Source organism: Pollicipes pollicipes, unplaced genomic scaffold (genome assembly GCF_011947565.3).
Source record: "Pollicipes pollicipes isolate AB1234 unplaced genomic scaffold, Ppol_2.1 Scaffold_1600;HRSCAF=1878_pilon_pilon_pilon, whole genome shotgun sequence".
Classification (NCBI taxonomy): Eukaryota; Metazoa; Arthropoda; class Thecostraca; order Pollicipedomorpha; family Pollicipedidae; genus Pollicipes; species Pollicipes pollicipes.
This window is the reverse complement of record NW_023595962.1, coordinates 11,279,562-11,306,563: the sequence shown is the minus strand read 5'-3', so window position 1 is coordinate 11,306,563 and position 27,002 is coordinate 11,279,562. Positions and strand designations below refer to the sequence as shown.

General features: G+C 59.1%; 1 protein-coding gene across 1 annotated transcript in view; it reads left to right on the top strand.

The window, feature by feature from the left end:
- Positions 1–27,002, top strand: part of ec (ubiquitin specific peptidase echinus) — a 72,724-nt gene that overhangs the window by 12,352 nt on the left and 33,370 nt on the right. The window contains exon 2 of the mRNA XM_037216870.1: positions 7,296–7,388. Within this exon, the coding sequence (XP_037072765.1) occupies positions 7,296–7,388 (93 nt within the window). The remainder of the gene's footprint in view (positions 1–7,295; positions 7,389–27,002) is intronic.

The following is a 27,002-nucleotide window of genomic DNA, read 5'->3' as shown; positions in this document are numbered from 1 at the left end:
TTGACGTTCCGGGATGGCGTTCAGGCGGGGTGATGGCACAACGCAGCGAAATAATGCTGAAATGCCGGGGCGCGTTTACTATCTATCTATTCTCATTCCGTGTGGATTCGAGGCGCGGATTTCTTTCTTTTTTCCTATATGATCACGCTCGGGGAAAACCTCACACGGTGAAGCTCAGGATGTGCAGTCGCAACAGGCCGTCAGAATGCCAGGTCGCCGCCGGCGCCGTTGTGGCGCCGTTGGTGTCGCCGCCGAGGATCGGGCGCGCTCCTCCAGTTACACGGCACTCCCCCCCCCCCCTCCGCTGTCTGGCGGCGCCGCACCGACGGTTATCCCGCCCCCTCATCCCAACATGGCTCCTGTCAAGCTCCCTCCAGCGGTGCTGGATGGGCGCCAGGCGCGGGTTTCCCGCCCCTGCCGTACATGGTCTCAGCCGCGCTCCCGAGCGGGCGTCACAGCGCGGCTGAAGCGTGGGCTGCGGTGGGGCTGGGTTCGGGGGATTTCGGGGCATAGATGTGCCGTCGACGCGTTCCAAACAGCAACCTATTTGCCGTATGTAAAAACTTGTCCATTCTCCATTCGTCTTCACGACCCGAACCCGACGTTAGGACGGGGAGTAGTGCGACTCCCCGTTCCCAGGCCATGTCAGCAGTTCACCGCGATTTGTTCAGGGCTTAGAGCGAGGTTCTTGTTTACCCTCATCGCACGGAACGTGCAGGGCTGTCGCGCACATCGCTGGCAGATCGGCTGTTCTGTAACGCGTATGTTACTGCAACGCGTGTGTGACTGCGACGCGTTTGTTATTCATAGTGTTACCCTGAATGCGGGCCACGTCTGCAGCGTGTGGCCATGGCGCCATCTGCCGGGTCTCAGGCGCCGAGCGCAAGGTGGTGACCGCTCTTCCAGCATGTCCGCCTGGCTGTGTGATGGCCGTTCTTCGAACCGGTTCGCCTGCCAGCACACGACCGCAGAGGCCCCTCGTCGATGTGCTCTTCACGTGTTGTGCAGGCCGTCGACGAGCGGCCAACATCGTGATCTTCGCTTACGTATTCCGAGTGCGGCCGCCCGTTTCTGAGTATTTTGCTCGGCGCCGCGTTCAGCCCGTCGATGATATCATCACGTGCTGAGTAGGCATTCGGTTGGCTGTCGCGCCATTGGCGAGCGCTATTGACTTCTTTTAATCGTATCTCGATTCGGCATTCATGACCGTAGGCAGGGGAATAATTCGTCGACGCGTTTTGGCGCGGGGTCTGACAGTGTGGGATTGTCAGGACAGCGTTTGATTAATCGAACTGGAAAAGTCGTTAGGATAATAACCACCGCGCGTAGGGAAATGCTGTTCCCGGGTGTAATGACACGTTGGGCCCCTTCCTTCGCCAATCCTATGTGTTTTACATTTCACCGCAGGCCCTGGTGATTGTTTCCCCGCGTAGGGGATGTTTTGGCGTTCCAAACGTGCGTGTTGGGCTGTGTTTTACCAGTCCACCGGCCCGAACGGCGTCACACGATGAGACGCTGTCTACTGCAGCAGTCCGAGCACAAGCCGTCTCTACCGTCGCAAACTCTACCGAAGCGAATGTGGCGCCCTTGCCCCAATCACGCCCGACTGGCCCTTCCCATTTGCCAGTGGAGTATCACGGAGATCAGCTCTTGGGCCGGCCGATCGTATCTCAGGCGCTGTTTTAAAGCCGGCCATTTGGTGCGGCCATTTCGCCGTCGGGACCGCCAAAGAGCCACTCGGCTCTACCAGCCTCCACTCTGCTCCACCGGTGTTGGCGCGGGTCAGGGCCGCCCGGCGGCGCGGCCGTGTTGAGCGACCCCGCGCCGCGCCGGGACGGCCGTGTTCCTGGTTCGGTGGCCTTGGTTTTTGCAGCGATTGGCAGCCAGTTGGCGGCCAATCGCGCTGTGCAGGGCGCGCTGTTTTGACGGCTTTTGCTGGCCGTGTAGCCGCCCGACTTTTTCAGCGGAAGGCTTTCATGGTCGCCGCTCGCTTTTACCAGGTGGCCGCGACAAGCGATCAGTCTTGATACTGCCCTGCACGCCAGCGTCGCGAATATTCAAAACAGTTCGCTAAACTGAAGCGCGCAGCGGCTCAAGCCGCCGCCGCCGTCACCATGGCAACGCGGCGCCGGACTAGTTTCGCTGCCGTCGTTCTCCATGCATGGCCACCAGCGCGACGGACGGGCGGACCGGCGGCATCGACACAGAGAGGCCGTGGGAGCCGCTTCGTGTCTGTGAGTTTGTCGGACTGTTGGACTTCCGCCGGTTTATGGCGGGTTTGTGGAAAAGGCCAGTGGTATGCACATCGGCTGCTTACCGTTATGCTCGCCTCGGCTTGCCCTTCGTGCTCACTTTATGGGCAGGGACTGATCTCAAGCCTACAGTACGTTGCATACACCAGGAGATGTGGGTATCGCACTGTTATGCTCAGATCGTAGAAATGTTAACTGTTGGTGAGATGGTGCCCACGGACATAGGAGCGCTGGCAAAAGGTCTATGCTGGTAAAAATGCACCGCCTTCATGGACGCGCATCGCCGCGAGAAATAGCTTCCGACAGAAACCGTACTGGCGTCCGTTTTTATGAAGACGTTCGACTTAATCAGCTTGGTCGACTATTCAAATGAAGGCGTGCGCAGTCGGCACTTGCTCACAGCAGCGGTGCATGCTCTGAAGCGATCCTTCAAGTTCATCGACTCCATACAGGTCCGGTCAGCGGCTTGTGCAGGGCATTGATGGGCTGTGCCGTAGACGCGGAGATAAAGCGACGTTGTAGACGCCGGGATCACCCAATGCCGCCATGTTTTGATGCCGCTCCCGGGGCGTTACTCGCGCTCAGCAGCCTGGAGTTTTCCGCCAATAAGACTCTCTTAATCAAGTTTGCTACGAGGCCAGATGGCGCAATCCCTCGCTGGTTTTTACATTTCTTTTTCAAGAGAGCCAGTTTTCAAGAAAGACAGTTGAAAATGCATTGCGCGGATAACTTCAATCCCACTTGGTCATTTCAGTCACTACCTTCGACGTCGACCCCTGACCACGTGACCAGGCGACCACGTGACGACCTGGTCACGTGACCTCGCGATCCGTGCATCCGTACCAACTGCGGTGCCGCCGACACCGCCGGTGCCTTCAGCGCCGCCCACTCGTTTCGCTTGCGGCTCCGCAAACGGCAATCGTTCCCAGCATGCTCCCAGCCTGTTCCCAGGTTGTTTCTGCCGAAAGGCATTGGCTTGTCGGCGGGCGCACTGTAATCTACTCCCACGGGTGTCAAAGTAACGTCCCGCGCCCGGGACGAGTGCGGTGTTCGATCGAACAGAGCCGGCGGGGCGCGCGACGGGGCTGTGCGAAAGGCCACGGAAAGGCCACTGGAGGGTCGCGGTGTGCGGGTGAGAGGGTGCGATTCAAGTGGTCGCATCTGGACCCCCGTCGCCAGCACCGGTTTCTAATTACAGGGCGGGATTGACACCTTGTCGTGCCGTGAACGGTAGCGGACCTGACAGCGTTGTCTCCTGGTGAGAGCTGCTCCAGTTGCTCGTCTGTCGAAAACGGGGCGTCCCACGCCCGCACACCCTGAATCCGATGGGTGAAACGGCGCCTGGAGAGGCGGTACTGTGAGGTAACCCTATTGGTGGAAATGCCATTTGCTCGTTGGTAGGAATTCATTACAATAATTCATCACGGAAACTGGAAAATTGCGAAATCACGAGCGTGCAAGAAGCACGCAAAAGTCCGCATGGCCGTCGGTGGCTTTGATTTTCGAGGCGCCCCTTGATTCAACGCGGCTGCCCCGCTCATTGTGCCCCTAATTCAAGACACGTCATGGCACCGGGCCGCCCCCTTCCGGTGTTCACCCTCGCCCCAGGTGCGGTGCGCCCGCAACCTCGCCTGCACCGGGGCAGTGTCGATGCCCTCCGATAGAACTTCCGAGCGCGTCGAGTGAGCATCGCAACCACCAGCCGGCGCCGCCAGCACCACCACCAGCCGGCGCCTTACCACCAGCCGGCGCCGCCAGCACCACCACCAGCCGGCGCCGCCAGCACCAGCCGGCGCCGCCAGCACCACCACCAGCCGGCGCCGCCACAGCACACGCGCCATGCAGGCCGTCGTCGCCCCTCCTCGCGTCTCCCGCACCCGCGCTGTGTGCTGTCGGCAGCCGGTTGACCTCAGGTCACCACGGGGTGCTGCGCTCGGTGCTGGGGCGGGTCGGTGTGTGATCAGGGTCGAGTGACACACCCACGAGCGGCCTGAAGATGTGCGCGGTCATGGACACGCACGTGCCCCTGTCGGCGCCTGTGCGAGGGAGAGTTGAGTGATCTGCAGGCCTGTTTCCCGTTTGTTTGCCTGGGAGAGTGCGCACATCGGGGGTATGCGGAAGGCACGAGGGCCGGCGCGCGCTGCGTCAAGAAATGTTTTCCTGGAGATCTGTTCGTAATTCTTTCTGTGCGGAGGTACGATGGAGGAGGCGCCGATGCTGTACGCTTCACAGTATTGAGGAGGACTAGCGGTCTGTTCCACATTCATCCGGCCTTTTGGTCGAACGTGATCCGTCATGAGGAGATTGTATACCCAAATGCGGTGTACGTCGAACAAGCGGTGCCACCATTCGGCATGCTCACTTGTCGGTTATGGAAAACAATCCAGGCTTGTGTCGGCCACTCGGGGCGAGAGGATCAATGATGCCCTGGTTTCGGGATCTGTGGTTGTATCCTGGGGTTCCTTGTTTAGCAGAATTCGAGACGAGCGTTCAGGGGCCACCAATGAAAACTCACGGGTAGATAATTCAAAACGGCGTGAACGAAATCAGTCGCGCGGTACCGCGTCTTGTAGCCTTTCCAGCTGGTGCGGTGTTAAGCCCTCGTTTTTGCATAACTCAGCGCAATTTCTCGCGTGACTTGGCTGCGCCGACCAAACAGGTGCTCGGGAGACCGGCGCCCAAACCGGCTCCCAACGTTAATTCGTCGCACCGCGGGCCGGCCGTCCACAAAGCGGCGCGCTGCGGGACAATTGTGGCGCACCTTTTGAGGTCAGCGCGCGCGGTGATCGATCGCCGTGGTTTGTTGGCGGCACGCGTAATGAAAAAATAAACAGTTGCGCCGGGGGGCGAATAACTGCGGCCGGCGCAATTAAACTCGACTAATAGATGACTTATTGTTTTCCGCTGCAGATAATTACGGGCGGAATTCGGCTTCCGACGCGTTCATCTCGGGATTTCCTCTCCGCACATGCATCACGCGCGGCCGTCGACTGTCGCCAGGCATTAGCGTCGCTTTGGGCTCCCGCCCGCCTCGTGCCGCGTTCCGTCCGGCTCCAGTGACGGCTAATGCGTCGCGGATGACCCCGCGCCGTGACATTATGGAGGCGATTATGACCCTGGCGGCGTAAACACCGAGTCCGTATGCAAACACGAGGGTGTCTGAACGGGTCAGACGGCGATACTTCATCCAGTCCCGTCTTCCACGGATGGTCCTGCGTCCGGCGTAATTCCGTGAAATGCGCGCATAATGAGCTCTTTCTCAAGCGGCGCCGTGAGAGGGGTTTCCGGTGGCCGGTCCAACGCTTGCTTTTCTCTGGACCCACAGAGCTAATTGCGAAATTGCGGCTTACTCTGGACAGCCGGAACGCGCGGAGCAATTAGCTAATCTTGTAACCGGAGCAATTACAGCGCTAAATAAGAGGTTATTTGACTCTCTGAGCACTTAGAAATGTTCCAGATGCAGCGCAGATGCCTCTCCGCGCAATACCGGGAGATGGCGTTGCAACATCTGCTGCCGTCTGTAAAAGGCAGTAATCATCCGCGTCCGAGTGGTCAGCCGGAGATCACGATACTGAATCGAATGTGCCCACTACGGAGACCCTCGACCATCTGGTGTTGCGAGCTTCCTTTTGCGCCGCTCTCTATACTCCAGCTCCGGTCCCTCTCAAGTCTCTCGCGGTCCTGATCTCCAGAAGAGATTTCTGGAATAGATCTGGACCACGAGAAACGCTATGACACTTTGAGTTCCCGCTCTTGCCGTGGCACATGCGCCGATGGCTGATGTGCTGCAAAAGTAAACATTTCTACCTCCCGAAAGCTTTTGTCATGAAGCTTTCTTAATACAGGTCTGGTTTTATTAGTATACTTTTGAAAGTTGATGCTGCCAAGTGTTTGGATGAACCGCCTCCAAGCTTGTCTTTTTATTGTCTTGAAGTGCTCAGCAGATATCACACACTGTCTTCCTATCTTCCGCGGGCCAGGAGACCAGAAGCGCGAGATTCCCTCAGTCCTCTCTCGTGCAGACACCAGTCCGGCATTTCCGCTCTGGCCGAGAGGCGTCCGCACTGGCCCGCGGCGGCCCGGGGCGGGGCCTCCGGTCACGGACGCTGCATACGCTACCTAGCGGGGCACGCCCTCCCGCCATCTCGGCGCTGCTCGGGGCGGGGCGGGAGGCGCTACACGAGCAGGAGCGCCGAGCCACGCGAGATCACAGTGGCGTGCGCGGCGGGATGCAGGAAGCGTGTGTTTTCCTTCATCGCTGGCAATGCATTTTCGGGCATTTCGGGATGAATTGAGCCCTTTTTAGGTGGGGTGCGCATTGTGTACGTCCCCTACAGGAAGGAAGCGTCCCTCCCTTTCGGAGAAATATGCCCGAATTTTCCGCAGCTCACGTAGAGGCACACCGAATTTTAAGGTGTGTTTTGTGTCTGCTTCCCGCCATGTCCGAAACCGTGACTCCTGTTTGTGTCCTGAGCTCAGGGCTCGGCCGAAGCCTGGCGAGCTTCGGGAGCGTCGCGGTGATTTCAAAACCGGTCTGACTTTGGCAGAGAACTGGTGCTACGTGATTATACCTGATGCAGATCCGCCTTCCGTGCCCGGATCCCTGCACGCGATAGTACCCATACACGTGCAGAGAGAGACGATGCTAAGAGGGAGAGCGAGGATGGGTGCTCCCTCGGGGCAAATTCCTTTAGTGCTGGCTCACGTCATTTGTGTTTTGGTGTCGTAAAAGCAGCTTTTTCCAACACGTTTACCGCTACTCCAATTTCAAAAATCCTCATGGCGTGCTAGCCTGCACGGTCCAGTCTGTTCCCATGTCGTTCGTTCCGCGGATTCAGCCACACGCTGTGTTTTCTCATATTGAGCCTCACGGTGGGGCGTTTCTTTTGCCCCTCGGATTGAGCCTCACGACTGGGCGTCTCGTTTGCCCCTCGGATTGAGCCTCACGACTGGACGTCTCGTTTGCCCCTCGGATTGAGTCTCACGATTGGGCGTCTCGTTTGCCCCTCGGATTGAGCCTCACGTCGGGTTTTCTGATTGCAGGTGCTGTGGCATCTGGACATCTTCCGCCGTAGTTTCCGGGATCTGTCCGGCCATGCCTGCATGCGAGAGTCCTGCATCTTCTGCGCTTTGAAGGTGAGTTCCGACCATCACTCGCGGCTGTCGAGATGTGTTTGGGAGCCGATTGATGCGCGGCGGGAGCTTCGGGTGGATTTAGAAACTTGTAGTGAAGCTTGAGTGCGGGGACGGAGGTGGGGGCAGGGAATTAGATGAAGGCACGGAACTGGGGGCGGGATAGCGCATGAAAGTCGGGGTGTGAGATGGATGAGAAAGCGGGAAATAGAGGTGGAAGCGGGGAGTGGAGACGGAAGCAAAGAACCTTGGTGAGCACGGGGATATGGCGCCAACACAGCTGACGACTCTGCTACTCAGCAACGCGGAGTCGTCTGAGACCTCCGATGTGCGCCTCTTGACAAGACTGCCCGTTCTCCGTTCGAGGCCTGGCCTCATGCTCCGACAGCAGGCGTACCTCACCGAGATGCGCACTGCCTCGGCGCTGGCCACCGATTCTGCACAGCCTCATGCACTGCTCTCGCTGGAAGGACCGTGGTCACGCGTCGACCAGCCTCCCTGCCGAGACGTCTAGTCGCGCGCCGGGAGGCCACATCAACGCAGCACTTTACGAGCGACAAATTCGGCGGCGGCGCGGTGCACGTGCGCCGCGATCAAGCCCTCCTCCGGCGCCGGCGATGAGAGCGGGCGCTAAGTCACACGCCGGCTGGCGGTGACGTCTGGCGGCGTCATCTGACCGCAACGGCGCCAGGCGACCACAAATTAGGCTCGGATGGAGAGGTGCCGGACGAACCGGGCACGGACTCAGCGTCCGTCTCACCAGCCAGCAGGGACAGACCCCAGGCCTGCTCACGGGCACGGCGCCGGACAGCGCTGGCGGGGTGGCGGAGAGAAATCTCGGGGAGGATCAGAGCTTTTGTGGTGTGAAGGCATCAAGGAGGGCGTGCTACCCGTGTCTGTAGTCATGATTGCGCTTGATTATCTCATGGGAAACGTGCACGCTGGCATGAATTTTTGCGCCATTTCTTCACACCACTCCATCTGGTTCACCCCAGACTGGCACGCCCCTCTCAGACTGTGGCCGGTCGGGAAGGCAGCTCTCCGTGTCAGGCTAGTCTCGCCGGTGACCGCGCAGGCCCGGTGGACGCGCCAGCCGCCCGGTCAGACCTGGCGGACGCGCCTGCCGCCCGGCCAGACCTGGCTGGATCACATTCCTGTCCACTATCATGATCCCCACTGCGGCGTGCGGGGTGGGGGACGCTTCGCTGATCGGGGCAGCAGCAGGAATGCGGGACGCGGGGCGGGGCCGGGCCGGGGTCGCGTCATCGGGCTTCTTTACGCCGGGGGGGGGGGGGGGGCGGCGGCGGCGGGGGAGGGGGACGGGGCTGTGGGCCCGTGCGTGTTTTGCCAGCCGCGTCGGCTCCGCGGTGGTGTGGTTGTGGTTGTGGTGGTGAGCGCGATCCGCATGCTCAAGATTGGCTGTCAGCCGCCATCCTTTGTCGTGACAAACACTACGCTATGACATGCTATGACTTGACAAACATCACGCATTTCCCATGACATTATGCTGCAGTACACTAGCAAGCCCCGATATCACGCCATGCCTTTCTAGCGATAGGATGCAGTTTGCTCCCCCTGCTGCCTCGCGGGGTGGAATTCGTTCTCTTAAAGCGAAATAAGACAGGGCACTCACGATCAGCCGTTGTCGACGTCATCCAGCCCAGGTCTGATTGCGTGATTTGGGAGCACTCTTGCCTTACGCTTACTGACTGTTGTCACTGGCAATCTTCCGGTTTCCCGCCGCACGCGACGTGAGAAATCTAGAGCAGTTGATCGCAATCGTTCCACGCGTCCTAAGCCGGAATAACAACGGAAGGAAAAGCAGAGGGGAAAACCTTCCCCAGTTGTCCGTTCAATGCGCCCGCTGGCGGTGGCAGCAGCTCTTCGATGGCGGCTTTGGGATACCTTTCGCCTTGTCCCAGCCTCGGCCCGGTCCCGCCAACGGTCTTCAGGGCGGTGTCAGGGGGGGGGGGGGGGGGCGTGTCAGGGCGGTGTGAGGGCGGTGTCCCGTCCCGCAGCAGAAAGCTTCAGTCATCCCCTGGCGCTTGTACGCGCAGCCGGCCTGTCGCACCTGTCTGCGATCTGCCGACATTCAGTGGCTTCACGGTGGCGCGGCCGTCAGCCAGCGGGTCACGGAAAACGAGGCCATCGATTTCTCATTGAGCCGCTGCGTGCCCGCCTGGCTGACGGACCCGCTGACATTGGGCGTTTCGCAACAGGTGACCGTGCTATACCACGGCACGTTTTTCGTCGCGTGTTTTCTGCTGATGCCACTGTGCTGGCCACACAACTGTGGACTTTGGAGGCCTGCCTCGAGATGGTGCGGCCAGGCAGGCGCCGTCTCCACCTCTAATGATCCTGGAAATGTAAACCAGTGTTTTGCTCTACTCACGCGCTACAGAACATATAAGTGGTTATGCATTACAAGTGGAAGTAAACCACGTTCACGTGCCAATTTTGTTGTCGTCCGCTGCTTTCCCTGCACGGCCCCCTCTCATGCTTTTTGCTGGGCCCATCCTGGCATTCCGTTCTCGGGGGCCGCTCGTCTGTCCTGGGCAGTGGCCACCGGGCGGCGCGCGGCGGCACGCAGCCCGCGTAACCCGACCAGCCGGCCGGCCAGCAAAAACGCGCCAAAAAACGGGTCGCACCGTGTCTCGCGGTCCGCCAGGATGTCCCCTCCCCGTCCTCATGCCTTCCCCTTCCCTCCTGTCGTGCCGCCCCCCCCCCTCCGCGCCGACCAAGGGCAGGGAGCACGTGAGTCGCTCCACCCGGACCTCACGGCAGGGGTTTGGGATCCGTGAGGTGGGCGTCTGGGCGGGGGTTATGATAGGGTGGGAATTTTCAGCTGCTCTGTCCGGCTGGTGGTGCACGGCGGCCCGGCGATGGTTCCAATGCATGCGGACGCTTTGTGTTAGGACCGTCCGCTGTCTGGATGGTCTGAGGCCGTAATAGGGGGACGTGTCCTTAAAACCAAGAGACGGCTTAAGGTGCTCTTGCTTCCCAGAACCTGTCACCTTTGCTACAGATTGTTGCTGACCTCAAAATGCTGTGCGACCTCTCACTATGTAGTACATCGCTGACCCTAGTCCGGCCCTGTCGTTACTCCGGTTGTAAAACGTGCGGCACCTACTGAGAGGCTCTTGAGGGGGCTGCGCAGGGTGTGTACAGCTGAGACCAACGGAATATTCGTTACGTCATGGGGAACCAGCGCGTGGCTTCTGGTTGTCAACTCCCTTTGCTGGGCGTCGCACTCCCTCGCCACCAGTCTACCAGTTACTGTGTTGGCCTGTCGACCTTCTCGCCGCGTTCCCCCAAACACCCGCTCTTTCGCTGTGTGACTCGGGTACCCTACCCCGTAACAGCCTCCCCTGCGGAGATTTTACAACCGCCCGCCCGGGCGGGCTCGCGCAGTGTCCCTGATCTGCCGATGGATAGCTGCCCGGCGCCCCGACAAGTGCCCCAATTCATCCCCGTCTCCCTCCCGCCCCCCCCCCCCCCCCCACACACACACACTCCACGTAGCGACACTGTCCAGTGGGCAGGTGTCGCAATGCGTCCACTGACCTTCGCCGGACGGGTGCGCGTGGTAGACAATGCGCCAGAGGCGGGCGGCGGCGGCGGCGGCGGCGGCGGCGGCAGCGCACGGGAAGTGCGGTCACTGGCCGTGAATTGGCACGAGCGAATAACCCCGCCAGTGCCGGTCAGCGCCGCTGCTTATTATGTTAATGGCCGGCGGCCGAAATGCCGGTATTTGCATTTGTAGGGTGTCGGATGGCAACGGACTGTGCGATGGCCCAGGTCCGGGCGCTGATTGACGGTTTGGGGTCCGTCTCGCCGCTCCATTGGAGCTAACCTATATTTGCGAGGCGCTCAGGCGAAATTAATCACGTGCTAAAACATGGGGGCCTGGCTCAGTTGGCCCGTGCTAACGCAGCTGAAGGAAAGCGGAGTTTTGGCCGCTTTCTGTTCTCTTGGCGGTGACTGGCGAAACGAGGCCGTTGATGGGCCCGCTCTTGTCTGAAGTGCTCCAAAGTCTGTTGTTTGATTTTGAAATTCTTGGAATACACGGCGTACAACAAGCTGTCATTACGGCCGTACAATGCTTCATAAATCAGCGGTATTGTACCTGAGCGGCGCCATTGTTGCGGGCCGGGGCCATCCATCAGTTAATCAAGTAATGGCGTGTTCTTCTGGTGGGTCAGGATCTCGGACGGAAGGGCTCGATCTTGCTGGACCACCTCTGCCGACCGCACAGACGGCCCCTGAGCCCGCCGTGGTATGGAGGACCCGCGTAATGCTGGGGTGAGAAAGCTGCGCCCAGATGGAGCAAACTGACAATCTCGTTACTCATCTGTTCCGTACGCTTGAGGGCCCGTTCGGCAGACGAACCGCCTCTTTATGCGTGAAAGCTTCTTTGTGTGTGTCGCGGCTCCTGCCGGGGCCGCAGAAAGTGTGCCAAATCACACAGCGGACGGCTGCGACAATCGGTGCAATCACGGCGACAAACCCGCACGCCCGTCGCAGCGTTCTAGTTTCCCCAGTTCGCGTTATTGTGGGGGCGTTTGCGCTCGATTCGTCACCCTTTTTCAGCGTCACCCCCGCCGTGTGCAGTCAATTCTGCACCCCTGTCAGCACCAGCCGTCGACACTTACCGCCAGTCAACACGCTAGCGGCCGAAAGCGGGCGTTCAGCATCTATTATCAATACTCGGTGGAAATCGATGGGGTTTCCCTGTCGCCATTAGTCATGTCACCCGCGTGGCGGTCGAACCGTCGGTCACCATGGCAACGGTTTGTTGTGACGTCGCGGCGTTGCCATGGGGCGAGTGGGTTGCCTTTGCGTCAGCCGAGCTTGAGCCCCAGATTGGTTGTTAGGCGGGCGCATCATTGATCACGTATCGAACCTATCACGTGACGCGAGATCCGACGAACCCGGGGCGCGCTGTAAATGGTCTCTGATATGATCTTGATGCGGTGGTCACGCGGGTCCGCGCTGGGGGGTAGAGTGCGTGTGGGGTTACAAATGGCTTCTGGCCAAGAAGCAATCTGTGATGAGGCCGTGCCGAAACGATGAGCAGATTGCCGCTTCATTAAGGCAGCCGATGAATGCGCGCAATGCAGTCTCATCACACGGCGTTGGAAGCCAGGAAATGGTGGCTTGCTGCCCTCGGGTTGACGCTGGAAGCGTGGAGTGAGATGATGAAAAGGTCATGGTGGGGTGCGAAACATCGAAGGGTGCCCAAAGGAAGGATGCGTTCTCAGTGAAAATGGAAGTCCTCCAAGTTGTTGAACCGTCATGTTATGTTGTTTATTTCCAGTAAACGTCCTTGCGGGCAATATAATGCTAAATGCTCAAAAAAGTCGGAGGCTGAGCCCTCTTAGCCCGCTTCTTTTTTCTTTCTTTTTTTAGTCCGCTTCGCTGCTTCTGCACGTGCCCGTCTTTTTAGCATTCTTCTGCAATATTTTTGCGCTCACTGGCCTAGGGATGCCTCCAGAAAGGAAGAGCCTAGATCACTTCGTAACGAAATTCACTCCATGCGCTTTCATGCGGCTCATTTCAAAGTGTTACGAGTGCCATGAGGTTATAGTCCCATCGGTCTCTGCAAATACCCGTATGGCAAGTAATTCATTGCATAACTCACATTTTTTAAAACGGACGAGATCCGTGTCGCTGCCTCGCAAATGTTGCTGACAGTCATGGCTGCCAACGCAAAACGGAGGTTATCATCGAATCTCCAGCATTGTTCTCCATGATCGGAGCTCCTTACGAATGGTGCACGTGGGCTGGATCACATTCGTCCGCCGTTCCTCCAATCACCCACCAATGAGAGATCTTAGCAAAAGAGTAGGATGCCTAAAAAGTCTAAAATTCTGAAAGGGGAGGGGCAAGTCATTTTAAGCATATTCTCCATTTGCCACCATGGGATTCATGCCAATGTTCTGATTGGCTATCTTTCCCTCGCGAAAAGTGGGAGGACCGTTGACCCTACCCCTCCCCTCCGGTCCGCCACCTATTGTTCTGAGAACAACCCTGCTCTTAGCCGATCCACATCGCCGACAGCCGACCTGAGCTGGCTGTTTCGGTGCGTCGCTGTTGCAATCTGCGTGCTGAGGTCAGCGCGCAGGTCAGCAGCGTGACGCCCGTAGTGACCTCGGTAACGAATCAATTCTCACCGGGCGTACGCGCGCCGTTCCGTTGTTTCTCCGTTCTGACGCATGTAACGGCCGTTGCGGACCGCGGCGCTTTCAGTTGGAAGGTTGTAACAACAGCCGCCACGCTGGAGGCTCGTGCTGCCATCGAACATGGAGACAACGTGCCGGGGCCTTAGATGGTGGCTGGGAGACTTCAACGCGGCCGCGGCCGCGGCCGTGGTGACTGCATTGCGCCACAGAAACGCATCAGGGCGCGGGCATTCTTGTGGCCGCCGCCCCAGGACTTCACCGGCAGCCATCAGCGGGTGAACTTTTTGCCGGCTTGAAATCACAATGGCGGGGAACAATTCTATTACGGTGTTAACTGCTGGGAAATATTGCCCCGTGGCTTGCTGTGCGTTGGACGGCTTTGTCTTTTGCCGCTTCGTGCTGGGTGAGGCTTTGTCTGCTGGCTCCTGCTGGTCTTCCACCTGGGAGGCCATTTTCAACTTCGGTGTTAGCCTGCGTGACGAGTAAAAGTGTTCCTCGTCCTACTGAGCTACGGTAGAATGTAATGTGACTTGGATCAGTGGAGTCTGAAATCCCGGTAGGTGTAAACGTTTGGTTGAAATGCGTCGGTAGAGCGCTGTTTCTTTTAAGACATCCTTGTAATCTCAGCTGATTAATGGTCAACGCGCATGACTAACCATCCCTTACCCTGTGAGTTGTGTAAAAACAAGACCCACCTGCTTAGACCCTGTTCTCCCTCGTCTGCAGCTGACAGACTCACCAGTACGGCTCCGTCCGCGGGCCGGGGCTCCTCCGTTCGGGAGATTCCCTGTTGTCGTCGCGCAGCGCTCACCTCCGCCGCGGAGAAGCGTGCATTCAACCCTCGCCAGCTGGGTCCTCTGTGGGCTACGAGGCACACTGTGTTTACGCCCGGCTAGTTTGATTGATTCGGCATGCGCATCGCGCCGCGCTCCGGACGTATTCAAATGCCTGTCCGGACGGCGCGCAAACAAGACGGGATTCCGGCGTTTCCGAGAGAGCCGCCGACCAGGCTTAGCTCCCGATCTGATCCCCGTCGGACGGGGCACCGGCGCCACTCAGTGGTCCGACGGAACCCCAGCGCGCCGTGGCAGATTAATGGTTTAAATAATGGCCCCGCGTTATGAAGATGGCTCATGAAAGTCGTAATGAGCGGCGAACGTGGCGCGCCGCACTGTGACGAGCGCGCGCGCTCGGCTGACGAACGCGTGCGAGCTCAGGCTCGGGCCGAGCGCGCGCGGTGCTCCAACCGGCCGTTAGCTTTTACGCGGTCGTTTCTCCAGGGTTCGAACTTGTGGCTTTGACTTTGACTGCACACGCGCGGCGCGGGGCTGTCGAAGGCGGCTCAACGCCGGTGGAGGTCGTTAATGTGATGCCTGGGCGGGCTTTGTGCATGTAATGCCATCCCCGTGAGCTGGCCGGCGTCGTGACCGGCGAGTTAAGGTGAAGCCCTCTATCTCTTTGAAGACGTTAAATTCACTCTGGTGCATGTCTAATTGTGGGTGCTGCGGCGTTGTGAGCGGCGGAGTGTTTTTGCTCGTGGTGCTCAGCACTCTGATTTCCTTGGCTCGGGTGAGTGATGGCAAATGTAGCGCCAGTAAATTGCTTTTCTCGTTCGAGACAGTGGAACACTGATTTTATGTGGCGTGGTGTGCTGCTGCCAGAATGGATGTTTTTCATTCTTGTTGTAAAAGTATGATGCTACGGTTACGTCTGCCTGTGATTGTGTGCCTATTCTGCACATTTGTCCATAATCTAGGTGCCGGTCAGTTTCCATGAAAACCACGGTCTGGTTCCAGGTTCGTCGGTCTGTCCTTCTACCGTCTACCGCTTGCCGTCTACCGACTACCGTCTACTGCCTTCCATACACCTTCTACCTGGGAAGCGATCCCTTGATTTTTGTAGCACTGTGTCCTTGTCTTCAGCAGAACCTCTTATTCCAGCGGCTCGGCTCTTGGTGCGCTCTGCAGTCGCGTTCCCGTCGGCAGAGTTCACCTCCTCTGACGCCCCCCCCCTTCCCCCGGCCTCCTGTGATGTCATGGGCGGCGATCTGCCGTGGTTTTTGCGGCCGGGCGGCCCGCCCTCGTGACGCCCCTCGCCCGGCGGCCCTCGGGCGGCGTCTGGCCCGGTTTTTACTGCGGCGGACGTGACCAGCGCCGGCCCGATTCACCCCGCCTGAGGGGCATTGCCCGGTAAAAACAGCAGCCACCGGCGGCCGCGGCCGCGGACTGACCGTCACCGCAGGGGGGCTCCTCTGCCGGAGCGCAGGTCCCTCTCCCCCTCTCTCTCTCTCTCTCTCCCTCTCTCCCTCTCTCCCTCTCTCCGCGGGGGTGCGCAGCTCGGCCGGCGTCGGGAGCTGTCTCGGGCGCTAGGGAATCGGTCCTGGTGGCCAGGGGGTGACCGCCGCACAGAGTTCGGTGGGGCCGAGGCAGGGCTGCAGGCGTGAACTGCTCGCAGGGTTTGCGGCTGGTCATCGCACTAGTCCACCATTAGGACGGTTTTCGACGCCCTGTTGACGGGCTGGGCGACCAGCGGCGTTGGGTTGCCTCTTGGCTTGGCATTGGCTTTCTAGATAAGTGATGTGCATTTCAAGGAAACGTCGCTCGTGCTTAGCTTGGCTTGATAGAACGTAAGTCGCCCGGCTTAGTTCATGCTCGCGGAGATCGAGAGCCGCAGATCGCAGCCATGCAGACAGGCAGCACGAAATGTTTTCTTCAACGATCCGGGAAAGGCCTGCACAGGCTCCATGACATGGGCTCGTCCGCCTGGATGTTCTCGCGGCTAGGATTCGTCGGGTCACGCCGTCACACCATGGGTGAAGGGCATTCGTGCTGCTTCTTAAGGACACGGAGACCGGCCTCGTGCCTGCCTTTGAGCGGAGGCTTAGTGGCTGTCCGCAGGATGGTCGATCTTGAGAGAAAAGAGATTCACCTTCATGGCTGAGCACCGGCATTGAGCACTGTAAGTTTAGCACGTTGGTTGGTTGGTGGTGAACGGTTGGTGGTTGGTTGGCTGGTTGGCACGGTGAACGTCGGTTTCTCGACGAACTTTGACCGCGGTCTGTGTAAGGTCTTTCTTGCAAACGTCCCCTCCTCATGTGCGGTACAGGCTGCATACTTGATATATGGATACGAGTCGTCCAAAAACTCCCGACACCTCTATCAAAAACTCTCGACACCTCGCTCACACCTCTGTTTCCGAGCCGGGCGCTGTTGTCTGCCCCGCTGTTTGTTCCGCCGGATCCGGAGGTTGCGTCATTCCGCCACCGGTCGGCTTCCACTGCCGCGTGCCACGCTCATTTACATCCATAGCGCAGCACGCCCTGCATAGGTGGCGCCGTTTTTGTGCCAGCGAAAGCGGGAGACAACGCCCATAGTTGACTCCCGGCTACTGCTCGGCTTCCGTGGTCGCAGTTTTAAGAAGCTGAGCCGTCCTTCTGCATCCTCAAGTTGTCAAACGTCGACGCAAGGCCCTCTGAAGTGGTGCTACTTGCCTTTACTTGATGCTCTTCCATCTCCATCATCGCTGCGTTCTGTCAGCAGTATTATTTTTGTTGATTTCGTAAAGCTTTATCGCTTCATTGTGTTGTAATGTTCTTGCGGCGGCATGGATCCTTATCAGCTGACAGCGCTCTTTCAGAGCCGATATATCACTCACTCGGCTCCCACTTACCCTTTACGACAGTAGCAAGTGCCGAAATCATGCGTCGTAAATGTCACATTGTGCTACGCCTGCCGCGGCCCGGTTTGTTGCCGTGTTTTGAAGCGGACATTTTACTGCCAGTCACCTTATAAACCGCGCGTGGCTGGTGTTTGGCGCGCTTGGTGTCCCGGTTCACCTGAACGAATGCTTGCACGTGCGCGACCAGTTACCGCACCTTCTCTGCGTGCCTCTTGTTCGTATTTTGTGGTGTTTATTTTTCTTAAACACCTCAGACTTGTTGCGACTGGCCTCGATGCAACGTTCACGAGTGCTGCAGTCGCTACGCTGTGGACAGCGTGGCGACTGCAGCACTCGTGCGAGAACAGAAACACAGCCTGCAGGAGTATCCAACCCGGGATCTGCAGGTCACGAGGCAGCATCTGCTGTTACCTCGGCTTTCCAGCTCTGAGGCTTCCGGTGAGTCGTGCTGGCACCCGTGTCCCGGCCACAACACAGCTGGCTCGGGCAGTGTGCGGGCTGCCCCAGGCAGTGCGTGTGGGCTGCCCCGGGCAGTGGTGCGGGCTGCCCCGGGCAGTGGTGCGGTAGTCTGGCCAACACCTCGGAACCTGACAAACAGCCGTTAAGATGCCGACAGCGGCTGGTAGACGGACCCCGGCGGGGGCAGGCAATCATCGCCGCACCGGCTGATAGGCATCGGCTGCGCGGAGGGTGGGAGGGGCGGACGGGAGCTGCAAGGGAAGCCAGGGAGTGAGGAGAGATGGACGGGAAGCGAGTAGGGATATTCAGGGAGAGCGAAGTGTGGGCGGCAACCGGGAGGGATGGGCAGGAAGCGGGCAGGTTTGAGCGGGGAGTGGGGAGGAATTTTCGTGATCGAGGAGGGATGGGCGTGGACCGGGCCTGTCCAGCGGCTCAGGAGGGTGATGCCCATTGCTGTGCAGATTGAGAGGGAATGCAGAGACGTACACTCAGTCCTTCCTCGGTTCTAGCTATGAAAAATATGGAAATGAAGGGCAGAAAGACCAGCCTCCAAAAGCTGCGGTGGCAGAGCGGTGCTTGGAGGATTGCGCACCGCACACGCGCTTCGGCGAAAAACACGAGGAGACAGCATAGGATCGGACAGATCTGTCTGGTAGCGGGCTGGACGGGGAACAGAGGAGATGGCCGGCGAATACAGATGGCGAGGGCCGATCGCGACATCAGCAGGGGCAAGGGAGGGGGGGGGGGGCATCTGGGAAGGCGGCGACGGCAGGGACAGGAGGGACCGCAGGCGCCGCGTGAGGGGAATACAAGAGGTGGTCTGCCTCCGGATCTGGGAAGGGATCTAGGAAGGGATCTGGGAAGGGATTTGGGAAGGGATCTGGGAAGGGACCGACGGATACGGACCAGAAGGATGATGGTGGCTGTACATCTGGCTGCTGTGGTCCGGTCAGTCCGGAGGACAGCTTCCGTCCGCTCCTCGGCTGTGGTTCGGTCACAGGCCGGAGGACAGCTCCCGTCCGCCTGGCTGTGGTCCGGTCACAGGCCGGAAGACTGTGACTGCCGCCGCCGGCGCGGGGGCGCGCTCGGCTCGCTCGCTCGGGCGGCGTCTGCCTGGCGCAACGTTTGAGAACCGGTTTTGTGGACCTAAAAAGTGGAGCTGTAGTAAACCGCGCGAGGAAAGCTGGGCACGGTAGTGTATCAGTCGCATCCGTGTCATCCAGGAAAACCGGAACGCTGGAAAAATGCGCTGAACTGATGTCATGCTCTGTTCGGTGTAGTGCATGTCTTCGTTAGGGGTGAAGGTCGAGGTTATGGCTCGGGATTGGTACTCATTGATTCACTGGCATTTTGCATCGTTTCTCAAGCAAAGTTGAGGGTAATAGGAGCAATTTGTCAATCTGAGTATCAGCGCTCATCATATCATCATGTGGCCTGAGACCAAGCCTGTCCGTCCCGACCCGCCCAAGCGCTCCGCAGCCTCCAAAAATCAGACGAAGTTGACCAACTCGCAGCGGGCGCGCGGGGCGCCGGGGTAAAAACTCGTCTCACTCCGGCCGCCAATCACAACGACCGCTGCGGGTGATTACGACCCCGCAGCAGAGTCGTAACTCGTCGTGCCGGGCTAGAACCGACGGTCGTATTGAGGTCGGGCCGGTGGCAAGGGTGGCGTTGGCGAGATGCTCGTGCGCGTCTGGCGAATCAGAGGTACGGGGTTCGATTTCCCGCGGTGCCTGCCTTTCTTGCCAGAGTGAGCGGCAGGTGACACCATAAAGCCCGACCAGCTGAAGTGCGTCGTAAAGTCCGGATCAAACGGGAAGCGTTTCTTCCCGCACAGACAGCGTCCTGGGGTGCCACGCACTAGGTACTCAGACGCCTTCAGGGGCGGGAGGGGGAGGGGCGGGAGGGGGGGGGGGCGTCTCACCCCGATGCTATCTCCTGCCCAGCGCGTGCCCGCCGTTCGCTCGGCGCCGGTCCGGGCCGGCTCGCTCAGGTCGGCGGCTTCTGGAGACAGGCGGCCCGTGCGGTCCGGCCGGCGGAGCTGTCCGGCGGAGGGCGTGATTTACGGGCGTCGCTGGCGGGCGCCGGACACCGGACACCCGGCGCTGCCCCGGCCCGCGCCGCGGCCGCCCAACCGCGTCCGCTCGCGCGCCCAGGGCCGCCCTCCTGTCTGCCCGTCGGTCTGTCGACCCGCCAGTGTTCTCAGGGGCGGGCAGACCTCGGTCTGGGTGACAGGCCCATGTTTCTGCTCTGGCCGGCCATCTCTGCTCTCGTGCGGATGCTCGCCAAATGCGCAGTTCATTCCTACTTTTGGTGGAGTTTTTTTGGGGTTTGAAGCCAGTAGTCAGGCTGTCCCGACCGTTGGTTGTCTGCCCGTTTCACGCAGACGGCCGTCTCTGAACTAACGCTGCACTTGTCGCTGCTCACCACCGCCCGCCACTGCCGTCTGCGCTGCGGCGTCGCTGCCGCCGCCGCCGCCGCTGCCGCCGCGTGCCGTCCGGAGCGGCGGTCGCCCTTGAGCAGCAGATTGACGCTCCGTGGAGGCGGCGGCGGCGGCAGCGGCGCGGTCACCACTGACCAATAACGGGCCCAGCGCCGCCGGGGAGGCGGACCGCCAGGCGGGAGAGGCGGCCAGACACCGGGCACCGGGCGCCCGTGAGGCTGGGCGGGAGGCGGCGGCGGGAGAGGTGGTGAGCTGCAGCATATCAATGGTTGTCTTGGGATTTATCGTCGGCCAGCTTGATGGCGACGGTAAATCTCATCCAGGCACACGAGATGAACAATGCCACTCGATTCCTCACAGTGCGATAAGTTGAGAAGACGACAGAAAGGGGGTTTCGCTGAAAAGACAGAGTTTTACCAGGAGCTCCTAAATTTTGTGCAGAAAGAACGATGGGGCTCAAACCCAATCAGTTCCGTTCAAGCTCCAACCAAACCTGGCGCGCGCGGGGACCCTTTCTGTGGCCGAAGGTCTTCAGGGTCGTGGGGTTCCCCTTGGTATGGCAGATGTTCTGTCACTAGGGGAGGGGGGCAGCTGGAGCCACGTGGCACGTGCCACGTCTCCCGACTTCAGGGAGGGGCCTCCAGACACCGTCCGAACCGCGGCCAATCCGATTTGACTCGGCCGCTGCTCCCTAAAGCGCGCGCCGAATCTGCGCCCGGCCGTGGCACCTCCGCTGCGGAGATTTACGGAGGGGATCCTCTGGGCTTTTGTTGGCGCGTCCCCTGCGCTGGCGGGGGTTGTCTGTTTTTGCGCGCGAAGAGAAATGGCGCGCCGTAACTTTTCGACCTGTTAAAAGGTCGTGACGGCCAAGATGTGAGCAGGGTTGCGTTTTTATTGACCAGAACGAAGCTGTTTTGAGTTGACGTAAGCCCCGTCCCTCGCTTGTGTACTGCCGTGACTGGGAGTTTTTTTTTGGGAGGGGGGGGCTTGGTTCCGCGTTAGCTCCGAGCTCGGGACGGCATGCAAAAAGTCCCCGTGATTGATGCTGTTTATGCTGTGTTGGATCCAGTGTTGACTCGTCCAGTGTGAGCAGCAAGGCGCTGACAAAGCAGGTTCGTGGGGTTCGATAAATGGTGACAGTAGAACATCTAAGCATCCTCGGTGGTGGGCCCTTCGCGAAGAATTTGATTACACGTTTATAAAACAAACCGTTTTCAATTTCTTCTATGATTCCAGGTCTCTGCCCGGAAGAAGAAGCAAACAATTAGCCTCAATATTTGTTATTATATTTGCATCATCACACAAGAAATGCCTCTTACGGCCTGTCGTAGGAACAAGGCCACTAATTTCCTAAAATAGATATCTAAACAGCAAGCAAGAGTTCTGCAGCTCCCCGACATGACATATGCTATTACAGTAAAATAACATTTGAATATATCCTTTGAATATCAACGGCATGCTTAGGACAGAATTGTCTTCACAATGTCGTTTGTTGGTTTTGCACCCATCTGTGACACTCACGAACACTTCCCTGGTTTTCAACCGGAATCAATCAAAGAATGTTCTCCAAATCCCAAGAAGCCAGCTATGCGGGATCACTGCACGCTGGTCGACTGCTCGGGCACTTCCGTAGGACCTGAGTGCTGGACGATTCACCATAGGAGCGCCTATGCCCCAGCGACACTGTAAATTGAACGGAAATCAGCTGCTTTTCAATAAGACATTTTTAACATTTGACCCGACCTGGTTTTTTCTCCGGCCGCCGACCGTCGGTTCCTCGGCCTCCGGCTTCCCTCGCCCGACTCCGTCTCCGCACGAGGAACTCAGCCAGCCCGGTCCAGCCCCGTTCTGATCGATAGCGTACGGACGCCTCTTGCTTATTTCGGGAACGCGTCTCTCATCAGAGCCGTCGGTATGGGAACGCCCACTCTCCGCCGCCGCGCGCGCGGGAGAACGCCGCAGCGAGAACAAACAGCGCCATAAGCGATCTTATTATGTTTCATTCGGGCGCCTACCAAACAGGAGATTAAATCTCGACGTCTTGATCGCGGCCGCGGCGTCGGCGTCGCCGCGCCGGCGCGCGGCAAACACGCGCTGATTCGGGCCGAGATTGGTGTGACGCTGAATGCTTGTTTGGACGCCTGTGCCCGGAGCACGCGGAGGGCGCGCAGTCGTAATATCGGCCGATGGCGCGCTGGTATGCCCCAGGACGGCTCCCAGGCGTGAAGGCGACCTTATTACGTGTCAAACGGCCAGTCCGGTGTCTGACCGGCGGCCCGTGCGTGTTCTCATGCGAGTTTCTCCGCGGCGACGAGCGCGCTGTGCGCGTCTGTGTGCGCAGCAGGGAGGGTGCGTCGAGTCCGGTATGCCCGGCCGAAGTGAAGCCAATAAAAATACCGCCGGGAGGAGAGTCGTTAATCCGGCACTGCTGCCCGAGTAACGAATCCAGACGCTCCGTCAGGATGCAGATAATGACCGAAAAGGGGTACAAAAGGCCTCGATTACAGTCAGAATTGCCGCCAAGATCGAGAATGTTGGGTATGTGGTCGCGCGTCGCCCTGAAAGGGAGGCGTCCAGCCACATGATTGGCCTGCACGAGCGCCAATCACCATGCGCCTGGGGGCACCTCCGCTTTCGGGAGACAAAGCGGTCGTGACGTGGCTCCTGCCGTCGACAAAAGAGGCCTCAACAAAAGGGAAGGGATAGACGCGTAGGGAATAGACACACTGGACCACCCACCCTAGCGGCAGAAGGTTGAAACAGCGTCTTTCTCCTCCAGAACAATGCAATTAATCACTGGGACAACGATTGCCTCGCGTGATTGGAGATGCCTGTACATCTGGCCAAATCATTCTTTCAAATCAAATATGTCGTTTTAAAGGCGATGCTTTGTTTTTGCGTGGTCATGCCATCAGGGTGAATGCCGCCATCCGAACGGCGCCGGCATTCCATTGTGGGAAAATTTTATCAGCGCGAATGCTCGCATGTAAGCAGCATATTAATTGGGATGCGCGCGGTGCAACGCTCCATATGGGACAGGGGCACGCGCCCTGCAGGTGGGCCTTCTCAGTGGAGAGGCGAACTGGACTGGTTCCCTACCTGGTCTGCCAGGCGCCCCACTGTGACAGGGAGGTTAGTGCCGTGCGAGTGCGGTGTGATCGGAACCGAACGTGGCGCCCGGCCCCATCTCATCCCTGGCTGTTCACCAACCGGTCCTCCCTCATTAACGCGCTCTGCTGTGGAGTTTACCGGGGGGCGGCCGTCGTGCACTGTCGGCCACAAGCGCGTGTGAGCGGTAAACGCGTGGTAGGAGCGGGCGGGAGGCGCGGGAAGTCGCAGGATATTACTGACTGTGTCGTTTCGAAGACGCCGGGAACTGTCAGGCATTTGGACCACTCACCCGGCGTCACGGCTTGTCACGGATTCCGGCGTTTCCGCGTGCCGGCCGCCCGGCCCGACGCGTCGGGGCGGGTATGTCGCACCGCTCGAGAGCCGCTGACCCTGCTGACCTCTCGCGACCCGGCCGCCCGCGACGGTGCAGTCCGAGGTCGGGGACTCGCCGGCGGAGTCAGGGAGCGAGGCGGGAGCAGCCACAGCGTCGCACGAGACCGCCCAGCCATCCAGAGCTGATTCCTGGCAGGCCTCGCTCTGGGCGCGGCGTCGGGAGCTCGCCTCCCCACGAGTCCACGCTGAATCCACCCGTGCCAGGAGTCGTCCGCCCGTATCGCAGCGGAGACACGCGGCCATATTGAGGGCGGCCGGGACGCGCCCGGCGCGCGCTTTATCAGCCGCGGCGCCCCGGTGGCGTGGCAGGTGTCGCCGAGGAGGCCGCCAGCTGTCCGGTGCGCCGTATCGCGGCGCCATCGCCGTGTTTCGGGAGCGCCTGAGACGGCCGGCCGGAGCCGGCCGGCGCCGGCGGCCGGGCTTATCTGGGCCAGTTTGTGCGGGCGGGGCGGGGCGCGCCGCTGTCGGCCGTGGGCGCGGCACGCGCGGTGGCTTGGTCCGGTCTTCGTCCCGGACTGATAGCCAGGTGCAGAGTGTCTTGTTTGGAAGACGAACAGCAGTGTTTCGTTTGCTGACTGTTGCAGAGGCGTGCACCGCTGAGAGGCTGTTCTGAGGTGATGGCTTGCGGTTTGTGAGAGCGCGGCACAACCACTCCCCCGGTTTGTTTCGTCTCGCGAGGGCCTCGTTTTTGCCGCTGGTCATACACAGAGCGTTGGGAGGACGAGACGAACTGAAGGCACCGGCCGGTCCTTGTTAGGCCCTAGACCTGCTCATCCCGCCGCTAACAAGGCATGCCTTGTGACAGGTAACAGGCCCGTTAACATTTGTGGCGGTGTCGATGTGCTTTTTAGGCGACCTATAAAGAGCTTCTGATTATCCATTCGCCATGGTCCTCGTTGAGAACGTCCACCCTCATTACGCGATTTGACTGTCCATTCCAGCGTCATTATCATAACATCAGACGACGGTAGGATCTGGGGAGCGCGCGATAAAATGCAAATGTTGTCATCATCTGACACCGGAATATTTCTACCGCTCGCGCGGCGTGTGCTCTTAATTGACTGCCCCGGCTGGAGAGCGTTTGGATCCATGCTGGAAACACACCGCACACGGCGGGGAGGGTGATCAAACTCGCGGATCTCTCCCGCTATCTCCGATCACCGCTCCAGACGAATCGCTAATCGAGTGGAGATTTGAGCGATATTTCATTAGCGCGAGCCAGGTATGGCCCGGCTTCTCGCCGGGGGAGATTCGGATTAATTCCGGCTGGCTTTGGCTGCCTCAGACGTGGTTGAGGCGCGTGGAGAGTGGACGCATCTGGGCGTCTTGCTCAGTGCCAGGCTTCCAGTGGCGTCGTCTGGGAGCGGCGGCAGCGTCACGGCCTTCTGTCAGGGTCCGACGCATTTGCTCTGCTTGCCTGGCTAAAACGCTGCGCCAAAACGCGCTCCCATTCTCTTGTAGTCCAGCCAACACACACGGGCTAAAACGCTGCCGTTATTGGCAGCCCGACTCCAAACTAAACACAGCCGTGGGAAGAGGTCGGTGGAAACAGGTGTCAACTAACAAGCATCTGCCAATAGCTGAACATGGTCGATGCGGTGCAAACAAAGACACGACGCCGGCGGCCACTCAGTGTCGTCGAAGAGCGGCCCCCGTCTGACCGCGACGTCATCACTGTCCGCCGCGGCTTTCTTTGCCTCCACCTGACACCTCCGTGCGCCTCGTTTGCGAGACCTGTCGGCGCCTATGATGACTCACGGCGGTACAGGTGTGCCGTCGCCTGTGGTCCGCAGTGCCCTCCCCCCGCGACCCACAAAGCCTCCCGGGGCAGTGTGGCTTGGTCGTGGTGAGAGGCAGCCGGCCCAGAAGCCACCGCGCGGCACGCCGCCGTTTGCGGACATGGAGGTAGGACGGCGTGGCGTGACGGCCGGTGATTGGTCGATCGCCCGCTGCCAGTGATTGGCGCCGTGATTGTTATTGGGAGTGACGTAATGACGCCAGGGAGCCGCTCGGTCGGCTTGTCTCACTGCGCGGGAGAGGTTTTATGTCGTCACAACTGGCCCACCGTCCGCAAGTGAATCTGTCACCTTGACCACACCTCTGTCGCTTTCTAACCTCGGCGCGAGCGCCACTGTGGTACTCAGTTGGTGGTTGCCATGGTGACCACCAGCTGCACGTACGCACTCAAGCCTCGGTAGTGTGGCTATGCAACGCAGCACCGCTTTTAAAGCCAGTCTTGGGTTATGGACGGCGGGTGGTGGAGCTGAGCCTGACCATACCGAGAAAACTGAGGCGAGGTATTATTACTATCACAAGAGGGAATAACTGTTCCAACTATCGTCCTGGTCTGTTGTGTGTGTATGTGCGGAACGTTTTGGGCAGTCAGTTCTCTCGCCGTTGTCTGGTATTTTGAGTCCTGCAAAGCCCTGGACGGTGTTTGCTTTGAGCCATGTAGGCGTCACAACGCGCATTTTGTACGCATGTACGCATGAACGCATATGCGGCTGAAAGCCGAACATCATCCAGTCGTTCTCAGGACTCCATACCACCTGACGGCGGCCGGCGAGTTAACTGGCCGAAACGTTCTGCACGTACTGACACACCAGATGAGAACGACAGTCCGAGCGATTCCTTCCGTGATCACACGACACCGTCTTGCCTCTGCTCTGGCGAACAGTATCCGTCTGGGCACTTGGTTGGTTGGCTGGTTGCTTGCCTGGCTGCTTCCTGCTTGTTTTGTATATGAGTTGTGTCGGTGTCGAAATTCTGATGACTTCTCACACTTCTCAACTGTACATCTAAGTGGTGATTGTGTGTAGGGACTGTTTGTACCGATCGCAGTGACAGTTGTCTGGTGGGCCGAATAGCAGTGCCGGTAGAATTGCCGCTAAGACAACACATACACATATACACATACGCACTTAAGCCCCCTGCGGGTGATATCTGTCTGCATATTGATGACGTGATTGAAATCCGCGGCAGCTGCACACATCACCAACGCGGCAGTCCATTAAGCCTCAGAACGTTGAGCACTTTAGGCAAGACAAAGGCGCATTAAGTTTTTATGGGCAAGGAAATGCTTTTTGATAGATGCACCAAGACTGAATTGTTTGAATAAATATCCGATTATTCATGGACGTGCGGATGTGGCACGGTTCACACGTACGGAACTCATCTCTGTGCCCGAAAGTTTGACCAAGCTCTTGAGGAATGCTAACGAGGCTGTCATTGTCAGCTGCATTACCAGAACCCCTCCAAATGATTTCCCGTTTCTGGCATCTGTAACTTAATCGTTTCTTTCTTTTCATATCATCTAATCATCATTTATCATCATCTAATCATCGTTTCTGG